Genomic DNA, 15,805 nt, shown 5'->3' with positions numbered 1-15,805 from the left:
GAGAGTAGGCAAAATGGGTGAAGGTGGTCAAAAGGTACAGATTTCTAGGTACAAATAAATGCTGGGGATGTAATGCACAACGTGGTGACTATAGTTTATACTATATTGTATATTTGAAAGTTGCTAGAAGAGTATATTTAAAAAGTTTTCATTATAAGAAAAAAATTGTTAGTTGTGTGGTGATGGATTTTAACTAAACTTATTGTGGCAATTATTGTGGCAATCAGTTTGTAATATATACCTATATTATATCAATATATATATATTAAAGATTTATTTATTTTTAGAGAGAGAGTGAGGTGGGGAGGGGCAGAGGGAGAGGGAGAGAATCTCAAGCAGATTCCCCACAGAGAGTGAGCCCGATGTGAGGCTTGATCTCACAGCCCCGAGATCATGACCTAAGCCAAAATCAAGAGTTGGACATCTAACCAACTGAGACATCCAGGTGCCCCAATCAGATCATTATATTTCATACCTAAAACTAATATAATTTTATATGTCAATCATATCTCAATTAAAATTTTTTAAATACTAGTTTGTTTTATTTTATCATATTCTAAGATATTCTCTTATCATTATCAATAAAGCTGGATATCAATATAAAATATAGCAAGAAACATCTTCTATTAATCCAATGCTGATGATAATTTATTGTGTGCACTCACCCTAGTCATGTCCTCAGCTAAGCATTACTCACACAGTATTTTGTTAAAAAGAGAGAGAGAGAGAGAGAGAGAATTCATTGGCTAGATTCAATGACAGATTGGATACAACAGGAAAAAAAATCAGTGAACTTACAGACTGGTTAGTGGAAATTATGCAAAATGAAGCACAGAGAAAAAAATTAATGAAAACAGAATAGAACATGAAAGGCATGATAAAATAATCTAACTTAGGTATATTAGAGTCCTGGGAGGAGAGAAGAGAAATACTGGGTCATAAGCCAAGAATTTTCAAAATCCAATGAAGACATCAACCCACAGATTAAAGAAGCTCTCAGCAAATCTCAAGTAAAACAAATAAAAAGAAAGCCACACCCACAAACATTATAGTTAAACTACTAAAAACAAAGGATAAAAGGAAACCTTAAAAATAGTCAGAATTAAAAGACACATTACTTGTAGGAGAACAATAATAAGAATTATGATTGACTTCTCAACAAAAACTATGGAAGCAAGAGACACCTGAGGGGCTCAGTTGGTTAAGAGTCCAACTTTTGATTTCAGCTTAGGTCATGATCTCAGGGCCACTGGGTTGAGACCCTCTTTGGACTCTGCACTGAGTGTGGAGCCTGCTTGAGATTCCCTCTCTCTACTTCTAGCCCCCCTCTCCCCACTCCTCTGTGTGTGTGTGCACACGCATGCTCTCTCTCCCTCACACATACACACAAAAACTATAGAAGCCAGAAAAATATGAAATAACATCCTTAAAATATTGGAAGAAGGGAACCTGCCAAACTAGAATTCTATGTCCTTCCAAAATGAGCCCCCCCCCAAAAAAAAAGATATTTTTGGACAAATAAGTGTTGAGAGAATTTACTTCCAGTAGCACTGTATTGCAAGAAATTGTAACTGAAATTTTCCAGATTAAAGGAGAATGATTCCAGATGGGAATATGGAACTGCACAATGAAAGAAAAAGTAGCCAAGTAGATTAATATAACACAGTTTTTAACAGAAAAAGACTATCAACTGTTTAAAACAATAACTATGTACTGTAGGAATTATAACAAATATATATGTAAACTGTATGTCAACAATAGCATAAAGGACAGGAGGAAGGTAAATAGATTTATACAATAAAGTTCTTACATTATTCATGAAATGGTAAAACACTAAGTCGAGGTAGGCTGTGATACATTAAAAATCCATATTGTAATCCCTAAAGTACCACCTTAAACAATGTAAACTTTTCCAGGGTGAAGATAATGTATATTTAAGTTGTATCAGGGCATGCATTTGTTGAAACTCACCACCTGAAACATTTTAGTTTATTCATTTCATTGTATGTAGAGATTATCTCAAAAGAAAATAAAAGCATTGAACAATCAGTATAATTTAAAAGCCAATAATAGGTAGGGTGCCTGGGTAGCTTAGTCCATTAGACGGCTGCCTTTGGCTCAGGTCGTGATCCCAGGGTCCTAAGATTGAGCCCCGCACTGGGCTCCCTGCTCACTGGGGAGCCTGCTTCTCCCTCTCTCTCTGCTGCTCCTCCTGTTGGTGCTCTCTCACTCACTATCTCAAGTAAATATATAAAATATTTTTTAAAAAATTAAATAAAAGGCAATAGATAAAATAAAATGAAATTATAATACTACTTTGATTAATCCAAAAGAAGTCAGGATAACAGAAATAAAGAAACAAATGACAGGACAATTAAAAACAAAGCATTAAGAGGATAGGATTAAACCCACCCATAACAGTATTACACTGTAAATAGAATAACTACTCCATTTAGAAAACAGAAGTTATCAGACAACATAAAACAAGACAAAATAAGATCCAACTAAATGCTGTTCACAAGAAACACACTTTTTAAAAAAGATTTTATTTATTTATTCATGAGAGACACAGAGAGAGGCAGAGACATAGGCAGAGGGAGAAGCAGGCTCCCCATGGGGAACCTGACGCTGGGCTCGATCCCAGGACCCAGGGATCACAACCTGACCCAAAGACAGACACTCAACCACTGAGCCACCCAAATGACACACTTTAAATATAAGGGTACAGATTGTTGAAAATAGGACAGAAAATAATATAACGTGAGAACATGAACCATAAAACCGCTAATGCAAATATCTTAGTATCAAACAAAGTAGACATAAATAAACAAAACAAAAAGCGTCTGGCAAAATTGATCATCAAAAAAGAGAGAAGGCTTAGGATAACATAATGAATGAAAATGTGAACATAACTTGAAATACACTAGAGATTATTTTAAATAATGAGAGAACATTAGTTAAAACTTCATGTCACAAGGATAGACATATAGATCAATAGAATAGAATTGAGAGTCCAGGGATGCCTGGGTGGCTCGGTGGTTGAGCATCTGACTTTGGCTCAGGGTATGATCCTGTGGTCCTGGGATCGAGTCCCACAACTGGCTCTCAGCATGGAGCCTGCTCCTACCTCTACCTATGTCTCTGCCTCTCTGTCTTTCATGAATGAATAAATAAAGAAATTTTTAAAAAAGAATTGAGAGTCCAGAAATAGACCCATACATTTATAGTCAATTGAGTGCCAGGAACCTTCAATGTGGAAAGAACAGTCAACAAATGGTACTGGGATTCAACAATGGATAGCCAAATGCAGAAGAATAAGTTGGTCCCCTCCCTCACACCATATACAAATATTAACTCAAAATGTGTGAAACCTAAGTGTAAAAACTAAAACTATAAAACTCAGAGAAGAAAACATAGGGGTAATTCTTGACCTTGTGCTAGGCAGACGTTTTCTAAATATAACACCAACAGAACAAACAAATGAAAAAATAAATTGGACTTTATGAAAAGTGTAACTTGTAGGCTCCAAAGGATACAATCAAGGAAATGAGAAGACAAGCCACCAAAATGGGAGAAATTGTTTGTAAATCATATATCTGGAAGGGTCTAGTATCCAGAATATATAAAGAACACTTAAAACTCAAAAAGGAAAAGAAAAAGAACCAACTTTTAATATGGCCTAAGGATTTCAGTAGACATCTCTCTAAAAAGGATATACAAATGAGCAATAAGCATGTAAGAAGATCCTCAATGCCAATAGTCACTAGGGAAATGCAAATCTACACCATAGTGAGATACTACTTCATAACAACTGGGATGACTGTAATTAAAAAGACTGCCAATAATAAGTGTTGATGAGGATGTGGTGGTATAATGCTCCACTACACACACACACACATTTCTGTGGTGGGAATGTAAATAATGCAGCCACTTTGGGAAATAATTTCAGAGTTCCTCAACAAGTTAAAGCATAGCATTACTATGGTCCAGCAATTCCATTCCTAGACATATATCCAAGAGAATTAAAATCATATGATCACTCAGAGACTTGTTCACAAACGTTCACAGCAGCATTACTCATGATAACTAAATGCAGAAACAACAAAATATCCATCAGCTTATAAATGGGTAAACAAAATGCAGTATATCCATACAATGGAATTTCACTTGGCATTTAACAGAAGTTAAGTTTTGACATATGGTATAACACGAAGGAAGCTTGAAACATTAAGCCAGGGGATCCCTCGGTGGCTCAGCGGTTTGGCGCCTGCCTTTGGCTCAGGGCACGATCCTGCAGTCCCGGGATCGAGTCCCGCATCAGGCTCCTTGCATGGAGCCTGCTTCTCCCTCTGTGTCTCTGCCTCTCTCCCTCTCTATGTCTATCATGAATAAATAAAACCTTTAAATAAATAAAGTATTAATACTTTACTCTTAAAAAAAAAAGAAAAAGAAAACATTAAGCCAGAGACTCCAGACACAGAAGGGAACATACGGTATGATTCCTTCATATGAACTGTTCAGAACAGCAGTGTCCATAAGGACAGAAAACTGATTAGGGTTTGCCTGGGCTAGGACCCAGGAGGAATACAGAGTGGCTACTAATGGGTATGGAGTATCTTTTGGGGCTGCGAAATGTTCTGGGATTAGATGGTAGTGATGCTTGCACAGCTTGTTAATATTTTAAAGAATGCTGATTTTTACACTTTAAAAAAGATGTTATGTTGTTTGAATTATATCTAAATCAAAAAACTTATGTCATTATATTTGAAAAATAAGACAAAGTTGATAAACTCGTGGAAAATATAACCTACCACCAACCTGATTGAAAAAAAAAAATGGAAAGCCTGGATAATCTGATTATTCAAAAAATTGAAGCAGTTGTTAAAATCTTAACCCAAAGAAAATGTAAGTCTCAAATGGCTTTTGAAGTGGATTCTACAAAACTTTCAATAAACTCTTTCAGAGAATAAAATTTCATTCTAAGAGGCTAGTATACCAGCCCAAAAACAAGACAATGACAGTATGAAAAAGAAAAAATTATAAGCTTATTTCACTCGTAAGTATAGATGCAAAAATTCTAAATAAAATATAAATAAATCAAATATAACAGTTATAAAAATGATAATAAACCATAACCAAGATAGGTTAGATTTCATTCTCTTTTGTAAGCAAATGAGAAAAAAATTTACACTACATCCATAGTGTACTAAAATAATTTGATAAAATTCAATACCTGTTTGTGGGAAAACGAAGTTTTAGTACACTATGACTAAAAGAGAACTTTTTTTAAAAAATGAACAGTTCTGAATGTAATAATTAGTTATAGGAGTCATCAGGTTGTTGCTATTTTTTTTAGATTTTATTTATTTATTCATGAGAGACACAGCAAGAGAGAGGCAGAGACACAGGCAGAGGGAGAAGTAGGCTCCATGCAGGGAGCCCAATGTGGGAGAGCCTGGGGTCTCCAGGATCACACCTTGGGTTAAAGGCAGATGCTTAACTGCTAAGCCACCCAGATGTCCCAAAGAGACTTTCTTTAAGCTGATAAAAGGTACTCCTAAAAACACATAAAAATCATTCTAGGTGGATGGAGCAGAGGCATTGCCTCATGGTGGGCTTGCATTGGCTCAGCCTTCAAAATCCACAGATGGGGTTGCCCCTGAGTGTGGGGGGGAGCCCCTCTTTTCCTAGTCTGTTTCAGACTCAGTCCAGCAGATGGCAGGGCCTGTGGAAATCAACAAGAACTTGCCATCAGGAAAACATGAAGAAATCCCAGAAAATTAGCAAGGGAAAAAGAAAAGAGTATACCTTAACTACCTTTCAGAGAAAGCAGAGGGACTCCTAGATCACACAGCAAAAGCAGAAGGCAGCTAATGAGAAGTCTGTGCAGATAAGAGAAAAATGCTGAGTTACTGTCTGGAAAACCTGGTGCTATTGCCAGCGAGGTGTATCCTATGCTCTGTGATCAAGATTTTGTATAGTCATTACATATGTTATAACAGATCCTTATAAAACTATTTTAAACTTTACTGCACAGCTTGTGTTGGTGTGATGTTTCAGACCCATTCTTCAAAAATAAATCACTAACCATACATATGAAAAAAAATCATTCTAAATGAAGAAATGTGTAGTTATACCCCTTAAAATCAGGAATAAGGTAAACATCCTCACCACCACTACTTCACCTCAACATTGTACTGCATGGTTTAGGTGATATAGACAAGAAACAAAATTAAAAGTGTAGAAAGAAAAACATAAAACTGATAAAATTGGTGGATTATACGTCTATACATAAAATCCAAATTCAGCTAAATAACTAGAAATAAGAGATGATTCCTAAATTTGATAATTTCCCTGTGGTTGTATAAGAGATTGTCCTTGTTCTCAATAGATATGTGATGAATTATTTAGAGGTAAAGTTTCATCTTTGCAATTTGCGCTTTTTTTTAAAAAAAGATCTTATTTATTTATTCATGAGAGACACAGAAAGAGAGGCAGAGACATAGGAAGAGGGAGGAAAAGCAGGCTCCACGCAGAGAGCCCTATCCCAGGACCCCGGGATCATGCCCTGAGCCAAAGGTAGATGCTCAAACACTGAGCCACCCAGGCGTCCCCGCAATCCACTCTTGAATGATTTTGCAAAACTAGAATATATGAGTAGTAAGTAATCCCTATTATATTACATTATGTATATAAACAGAGAGGAAGAGTGCTTGCCTTGGAAGCACATATACTAAAATACACAGAGAGGAAGATAAAACAAATCTGGCAAATATCAATTAATGGGTTTAGGTGAAGGATAAATGGAAGTTCATTGTAACATTCTTGCCAGTTTTCTATAGATTTCAGGCTTTTTCAAACCAACAAGATTAATAAAAGTAACAGAAAAGTCTAGTGAGGTGATTGGATATAAGATTAATAATAAAAGTCAATTGCATTTCTTTGTATCAGCAACCAATTAGGAACTAAAGTTTTTTTTTATTCTAGAGTTTTAATACAAAACTGTATCACAAAACTATAAACTACTTAAGAATAAATCTAAGAACAAAAGAGTGTAAGACCTGTGTAGGAAATTACAAAGCTTTTTGGAAAACATTAAAGATGACATAAATCTCAATGGAGAGACAATCCATGTTAATGACTAGGAAGAATTAATATCTTAAAAATTTTTTAAAAGATTTTATTTATTTATTCACAAGAGACACAGAGAGGAAAAGACACAGTCAGAGGGAGAAGCAGGCTCCATGCAGGGAGCCCGATATGGGACTTGAACCCAGGTCTCCAGGATCAGGCCCTGGGCTGAAGGCGGCGCTAAACCGCTGGGCCACCCGGGACTGCCCGGAAGAATTAATATCTTAAAGAGAACATTCTCCCCAAATTGATCTACAAACACAATGTAACATCAATACAATTGCCAAAAGAATTTTTTGAATTTTGGTTTTTGTGGAATTTAACAAGCTGGTATGTCATGTCAGTGGTGAAGGAGAGACTATTTAAGAAACAGAGTTTATAAAACTAGTTACCTAAATGAAGGGAAAATAAAATTGGTTTATAACTTATCCATACATAAAAGTCATCTCCACTTGGATTAAGAAGAAACGTCAAAAGCAAAATTTATCATTTTATATTTTTTAAATAATACCTATGCCCAATATGGGGCTCAAACCCACAACCCTGAGATCAAGAGTCACATGCTCCACCAACTGAGCCAGTCATGCACTCCTCAAAAGCAAAGCTTTAAATGTTTTTATTTTTTTAAAGATTTTATTTATTTATTCATGAGAGACACAGAGAGACAGAGACATAGACAGAGGGAGAAGCAGGCTCCCCGCAGGGAGCCCAATGTGAGACTCGATCCCAGAACTCCGGGAACACGCCCTGAGCTGAACGCAGATGCTCAACCACTGAGCCACCCAGGCGTCCCTTTAAATGTTTTTAGAAGACAGTACTGTTGAAATCCTTCTGAGCTTGAAGGTAAGGAAAGATTGGTTAAGAAACAAAAAATGTTAACTTTTTTTAAAAAATTTTAATTTATTTAAGAGAGAGAGAGAGCAGGGATAGGAGCAGGAACAAGCAGACTGAGCATATGGCATTGAGATCATGACCTGAGCTGAAATCAAGAGTTGGATGCTTAACTGACTGAGCCACCCAGGTGTGCTGCAAAATGCTAACTTTTTAAAAAAGATTAAGAATTTTGACAATATTAAATTAAGAACTGTATTTGTCAAAACCTTAAAGAAAAGGAAAAGATGAGAATATATTTGGATTGCCTAAAACTGACAAAGGACTAGATCCATGATATATAAAGAAATCCTACAAATCAATAAAAAGGAAAAAATAGCTCAATTTAAAAATAGGCAAAAGCCATGAATAAAACAGTTCATAAAAAACAAAAAACATGTGGCCCATAAATATATGAAGAAATGTTAAATATCATGGAAATACAAATTAAAAACACAATTATATATTACTGTATACCTATTAGAATGTCTAAAATTAAAAAGACCAACCAATCCAAGTGTTGACAAAAATGTAGAAAAACTCAAATTTTCATATACTGCTTTGGAAAAGTATAAAATGGTTCAACTACTTTGGAAAATAGTTTGGCTTCTGCCTAAAAATGTAATCCAATGACCTAGCTATTCCATTCCTTGGTATTTACCCAAGAGAAATGAAGGTATATATCCATACAAAGATGTGTATACAATGTTCATAGCTGCCTTATTTCTAATAGCCCCAAACGGGAAACAACCCTAATACTCATGAACAGATGAATGGATAAACAAACTGTGGTATATCCATACAATCAAATAGTCAGCAATAAAAGGAATGAACTGGATACTTGCATCAACATGAATGAATGAGTCTCAAGTATACTGAGGGAAGAAAGCCAGATTTTAAAAGTATACCAACTATATGCTTCCACTTACATAAAATTCTAAAAAATGCAAACTAAATTATATAGAAACAGAAAGCAGCTCAGTACTTAACTGAGTATAGGGAAAGAGGAGCAGGACAGACAGGAAGTATTATGAAGGGTCACAAGGAAACTTTTGGTGGTGATAGATACATTTATTATCTTCATTATGGTAATGATGTTATCACTTGAAATATGGGCAGTTTGCTGGATGTCAAGGAAAAAAGCTTGCTGTAGCTTGACTGTCAGAGAACAGAGTAATTCCTTTTAGAGAGAAAATCCCTTTTTTAATTCAAATACCTCAAGGGGAACTTTTTTGGCTGGGAGAGATGAGCTCCCTTGGGTGGGCCTAGGGGTGGGTTGAGACTATAGAAGAGTGATTAGCTCTATGAAACAGAACAAGAGGAAATGTTCATTTTATGTAAAGAGTCCAGCATTCAGAGAAGAGAAGGATATAAGAAAGAAGCCTGCAGAGGAATTGGGGAGAATCCATAACTCATGTCGTCAGCAGAGCCTATGGAGAATGACAGCCAGTGAAAAATTCTCTAGGGTGGAGACAGTCCTAGAACTTTAATATCTAATATTCATATTTAAGTTATTTCCTATTCTCCATAATCCTCAAGCCTTTAAGTCAGTCTGCTCTAGACACTGGAGTTCATGGTATTTGGGGAATCCAATAGGAAGGGACAGTTTGTAATCAGACAAAACAGAGACAGAGACACAGAGAAAGGCAGTAGCTGCAGGAATTGTGACATCAACTAAGATGAGTGGAAGCAAACCGGAGGCAGGAATAAGAGGTGTAACTGGAAGATATAAGCCTTCCATTCAGGAATGTTGACATTTTAGTGCAGGAGAGAGCCCTCTCTGCAGTATGTGGGATGGGGAACTGAATCGTTTTTATCTGAGTATTAAAGGAAAGAATGGCTCCAGCCCGGTCGACTCTATGAAAGGCCACTCTAGACCATGAGAGCTGTCACAGAGGTGACTCAGGAGGAACCGCGCCATGGACAGTGATGTGAATGGCACCCCCTGGAAGAGCCCCTGTGCTGTTCATGCATCCTTATATTTTAGGTCAATCCCCAAACTATTCTGACTTCCTAAATTATCAATAGCCTACCTTCTCCTACCTTCTCACTATCTTTCTTTCATATATATATATATATATATATATATATATATATATATATATATATAATAAAAACTGGAAGATTTTTAGCTTCATTTTCTCCCCAGCATCATGCCTTCCCTGGCTGGGAAGAAAGGAAGTCAGAAAGGAAGTCAACTCTTCTCCTAATCCTGACTGTCCCTCTTAGTTCACCCCAGAAAGGAGATACCAGATCCCTCTGTAGTCCCTGACGTGGCCCGAGTCCCACCCTTCCTCTGATAAAACATGGTCCACAAGGAGTTTCAACTGTGAAACAGCAAGAGAGAGAGAATACATCAAGATAGTGGAGGTGGAAGGAAGGGATTGTGAGAAATGCATTTCCCCCAGTTGCCATTCTTCACCCACCCACATGTCTGCACAGTCGGCTTGGGAGGACTTGCAGGTTGATGTTCAAGGTGATCATATCAATAAGACAGGCCCCCTGGGACACCTTAGTGGCTCAGTGGTTGAGCGTCTGTCTTGGGCTCAGGGCATGATCCTGGAGTCCTGGGATCAAGTCCACCATCAGGCTTCCTGCAAAGAGCCTGCTTCTCCCTCTGCCTGTGTCTCTGCCTCTCTCTGTCTCTCTCATGAATAAATAAATAAAATCTTTTTAAAAAATTAAAATTAAAAATAAGACAGGCTGCCTAACAGTAGCAACAATCATAATACAACTACTCACACATGTACAAGTGGCTCATAGCTTATCCCTGTGTCCACATATTTAGGTTGTGCAGTTTGCATAACCTTGTTAGGCTGTTATACTATCCTCCATTCTTACGTGAGGGAATTGAAGTTCAGAAAGATGGAATAGCACGCCTGATTCTTCTGAATCCAAACCATACTGTCTCTCTGCCATCTAAGATGCTAGCCCTAATTAAGTGCCACACATAGTAGGACATTTCGATCGTTATTAACCTAGACCCTGAGGGGGAGACTCCCAATGTGGGGAGTCCATGAACTTCTTTGGGACTTATTTTCAATCACCTCTAATTGAAATTTAGCATTTCCTTCCATTTTGAATGTGGGCAACAAACCATAGTAGTGGCAGCAGCACCTGGGATTTTGTTTTCAGGAGAAACCATGGACATCTTCATATCTGTGTTATATTATTGCAAGTGTCTCAAAATACTGTTTACACTCATCAGGATTTCAGAATTACAATTGTTATTAGGTTCCTGGTGCATCTCATTACAGTGCATTAAAAAAATAAGTACACATGTTAATCACCACTTTAATAATTGTAATTCAATACCATTGATTTCCTTTGTACTCCTATGTATTTTTAGGCATTTAGAAGCATCATGAGGGGCACCTGGGTGGCAGAGTTGGCTGGGCGGCTGACTTCAGTTTTGGCTCAGGTCATGATCTTGGGGTCGTGAGACTGAGCCCCACATCAGGCTCCACACTCAGCATGGCATCTGCTCAAGATTCTCTCTCCCTCTCCCTCTGCCCACCCTTCCACCATGCATGGTCTCTCTCTCTCTCTCTCTCTCTCTCTCATAAATAAATAAATAAATAAATAAATAAATACATCTCTTTTAAAAAGCAGCATTATAAGAAAGAATCTATAGGTTCTGCACGATTACCAAAGGGGTTTATGGTGCATGTGTACATATATGTGCATGTATACACATGCACACACTCACACTCCCACACAAGAGTTCCTGACCTAAAGGATGGTCAGGAATTATGTTCTCCTCTTGTTCTTGTTCACCATATTGTATTGCAGGTATTTATGTGTCTTTCCTTCCTTGTTAGCATGTGAATTCTAATAAAGCAGGAGTGGTATCTTCTATTCCTTTGGATCCTCAGCACCTAGAACAGAGCTTGGCATTCACTGAGCAATCATTTATAGAATGTCTAATGTGTATAAGGCTCAGGTCCCATTGGGGAAAGCTAAAAAATGAAAAGACTCAAAGGAGAGTAATAAATTCATTCACATACTTGTTTGAGGATTCATTCATTCATCCATTTAGAGAATTATCTAATGGCTATTCAATGCCAGCCACTGGGGTAGCCTCTGGGGAAAACAGGAAAGATAAGATCCAAGTCCTTATTCTCATAGAGCATCCATTCCAGCTAATGAGAAGAAAACAAGATTTCTGAAGACAGACAAATGGGAATGAGGTCATGTGTTCTGGAGAGTCAGAGTCATGGGGAAAATCTAGTTCTTAAATCTATCAGCTCTTTTTAACTAAGAGGTGACTGAGAGAAACTAACCACAGGGTAGAAAATATCGACTAAGATGCCCTTCCTAAGGGGAAAAGTCTGAGGTCCAGAGGAGGACAGTTTACCTTGTCGGTGTGATTGCTGGTGTTGCCTAGTAAACTATGAAGAGAAGTTAGCCTTTCATGGCCCCTGGTGTTTCAGGGGCTGGCCTGTCCAAAGACAGCAAGATGGATGTGTGCTCCCTCTGCAGTTCCGTTCTGATTCAAAGATTCTATGATGCTATCAATTAGTCAGAATGTGCAAGGTTGCTTAGATACCTTGGAGGTTCTTTTTCTTGTAAAAGATCAGAGCTGGGTGAACTCCTCAAACCTGCCAAACATGTGGTAAAAGACCAGGTGTGGGACAATGTGGTGGCACGACTGCCTGCATCTCTGGGCCAAATCACCCATCCAGGCAGAAGGGCAAAGAGAGAGACTTCCAGCAGAACCAGGAGGAACAGGGACTGGGGGCTGGGCATGTCTTCCTGAGGAGAGATAAGGACAATAAGGTTTGGGACTAAGACAAAATCTGATAAGGGGAAATATTTCCCTGAAGAAATATAACTTCAATATAAAAAAGATAAATTTAATAAATCCATACAACATCTCCCCAGAGATGTATAACCTTAAAATTAAAAAAAAAAATCATTTTGCTAAATCTATGACCCATCCACAACAGTATCTCTCTACATGCTTACGGAATGTACAAAAAACTATTTCCTAGGGAACCTCAGCTCTTCATCTGCCCCCAGCCCCAGCCAGCCCCTCTCTTACGCTCCCTGAGCCTCCTCCATTCTGTCTGTCTAAACATCCTGCTTCAACAAATGGTGACAATTATCACAAGGAATTAAGTACATAAATCAAAATAAAATCAATCTGGGTGATCTGGGATATTATTCTTTTCACTCTGTAGCCCATGATAATGGCCTCTACTTTTTTCCAAAGAAAATTTCTTGGAACACTTCATTTTTCAATCATGCCTCCATCCAGTAAGTGTTTAATAAGAAACAGCATAGTCCTGGGTTCACTGGAGCAACACAAAAATGCATTTAACAAAGGGCTTTCAGTCTATTAGGCCAGAGGAGAAACACAGGTAAACTCTGTGACAAGGTAGGAAGTCACAGGTGGTTTGGGTTAATGGGATGGGTGGATAGAGAAAAAGAGAGGACATTCACCGGGGAAATGGTCAGGGACAGCCCAATTCCACTTAGTTCTGGAGGGGTAGAAGGCAGGCTAATGGGCATGCCAGGAGGGCTGAGTTCCAGTGACATAGAAGTCAGCTGGGAAGTCAAAAGGACCTCCAGTCAACTTTAGCTGTTCAAAAGCAAGAGCTATAGGATCATGAGGTAAATGCCTAGTCATGGAGAGCATTTGTTCAAATGAGATTTGGATAAACTGGTAAGGTATTAGAGAAGATACTCCATATATTTCCCCTTGCTGTTGGAAAGAACTTTGGCTAGAGTGATCCCTCAGAAACTTCTGTGTCCCTTAATCCACTAGCAGAGCATGAAGTCAGCAAGCAAGCCTCCCAAATGAAATATCGATACCTCATACAAAGATTCTTAGGAAATCAAATATTTTTTTATTCAATTACTGGATTTCGTATACCTAACAGTCCTTAAAACAACTATCCACAGCAGCCACACGAACCACGTGTAAAATGAAAGCAGGTGCCCCAAACAGCACCCCTCCCCATCACACACACATACTGAAAAACAAAATCTCACAGGTGCTTACATAACTCACTTTAAGCATGAAAAGATTCTTGCAGGGCTGCCTGACAAACAACCCTTCTTCATCTTGGGGCCGATAGTCCAAAGTCTTTGTTGTCTTTTCATGTTCTAAGTCAGGGTGATGTGGTATGGACAAGTTAGAGTAGATCTCCAGTTTATTACATGAGTCTCTATCTTTCTCAAATGTGGAGTCACAAGAGAGGACCCAACCTACTACAAGCAATGGCTAAAGCATCCCAGTGGGGAGCTCAGCCAGCCAGGCCACGTGGGCAGATTGTGTATATGTTTCCAAGTCCAACAGCCACAGGACCAAAAGCCATAGAGAATGAACAGCCCAGGCCTCAACCGAACAATTTGCTAAAAGCAGAATCTCTTGGGTCCAATTGCTTTGATTTTACAAATTAGCCCATCTTTGGCCCAAATATGCCAACCAGAGATGTCATTTAATGCCCCTGAAAACAACATTGAGTAACAAAATGCTAAGAGTACCCAAGAACACGGGGTTCTCTTTCGGCCATTCAGAATGTGAAGTCAGCTAGAAGCTTGCCTGTTGGTCCCTGACCAACTCATCAGCCGGAGGAAAGGCTGGTCGGTATCCAAGGCACGTCCGGCCCAACCCCGAGGGAGTTCCTAGTTCTCCTTCTGTGCCTGCTGTAACCTCTTGGCCACAGCAGTGATCAGAGCGGCTCCCTTTCCACTCCCATCTTCTGACAGCATGAGCGTCACATCACATCGAGGTGCTAGTTCTTTCACGGTTTCCTGCAATATCCGAGAAAAGCTATAAAGAGAGAGAGAGAGAAGCATCATCACCACTTACATATGGGACTAACATATTTCTAAATGATTCTAATCTTGTTTGCTCCTTCCGGCTTGCTTCTTAAGACTCTAGAAGAGCTTCCTAAACTGCTTCCTAAATAGCTGTTTTAATTGTACCTTTTATTGAGCAACTACAAATGCCAGAGACTATACTAGGTGTTTTACATACATAATATACATACAGTCAAAGTGTAATAAATAACAGCTTAAAAACAATTATTAGTGAATCCCTGGGTGGCTCAGTTGGCTCAGGTCATGGTCTCAAGGTCATGAGATCAAGCCCCCATCAGGCTCTGCACTCAATACAGAGTCTGTTTGTCCCTCTCTCTCCCCCTTGGTTCATCCCCCTACTGGCTTGCTCTCTCACTCACTCTTAAATAAATAAAATCTTTTTAAAAACAAAAAAGAAATGATCATGTGGCTTTTGTGCCTTGGTCAAGTCTTGGTTTAAGAAGAAGCTTATAGGAACCACATCAAAAATAAGTTATTCCAAAGGGATAAACAAGAAAAGACACAGTCGGGGATCCCTGGGTGGCTCAGTGGTTTGGCGCTTGCCTTTGGCCCAGGGCGTGATCCTGGGGTCCCGGGATGGAGTACCACATTGGGCTCCCAGCATGGAGCCTGCTTCTCCCTCCTCCTGTGTCTCTGCGCCTCTCTGTCTCTCTCTATGTCTATCATAAATAAATAAATAAATCTTAAAAAAAAAAAAAAAAAAGAAAAGACACAGTCCATTCTTTTGGATAGTCATCTGCACAAGAAGAGCTAACGATTAAGGATTACAATAACAGGATGTTCATGTATATGTTTCAGTATGACTGAAATTTTTATAAGCTTGTTAATATTTTTCCTCTTCACCAAAACAAAATGTTAAATATTAAATAAAAATAATAGCTTTCAAAAAATAACAATAGCTTTAATCATTGACTTTTTTGTGATGTGCCATGCACTCTATAGATACTGTTTAACTGAGTCCTCATGACAACTT

The 15,805-nt window shown here is 38.3% G+C and overlaps 2 protein-coding genes across 4 annotated transcripts in view; both read right to left on the bottom strand.

Moving 5' to 3' along the window:
• Window positions 1-12,495, bottom strand: part of HK1 (hexokinase 1) — a 119,906-nt gene extending 107,411 nt beyond the window's left edge. Inside the window, exon 1 of one of the 3 annotated variants that reach the window (XM_072823395.1) lies at window positions 12,359-12,495. The gene's annotated coding sequence lies outside the window, so the exon portion shown is untranslated. The remainder of the gene's footprint in view (window positions 1-12,358) is intronic. The other 2 variants (XM_072823397.1, XM_072823396.1) reach the window with 2 other exon arrangements.
• A 1,335-nt stretch (window positions 12,496-13,830) lies between these two features.
• The window catches only part of HKDC1 (hexokinase domain containing 1), a 41,209-nt gene continuing 39,234 nt past the window's right edge, over window positions 13,831-15,805 (bottom strand). The window contains exon 18 of the mRNA XM_072822856.1: window positions 13,831-14,782. Within this exon, the coding sequence (XP_072678957.1) occupies window positions 14,635-14,782 (148 nt within the window). The 3' untranslated portion in view covers window positions 13,831-14,634. The remainder of the gene's footprint in view (window positions 14,783-15,805) is intronic.

Source organism: Canis lupus, chromosome 4 (genome assembly GCF_048164855.1).
Source record: "Canis lupus baileyi chromosome 4, mCanLup2.hap1, whole genome shotgun sequence".
Lineage (NCBI taxonomy): Eukaryota > Metazoa > Chordata > Mammalia > Carnivora > Canidae > Canis > Canis lupus.
This window is presented reverse-complemented; position numbering and strand designations above follow the sequence as displayed.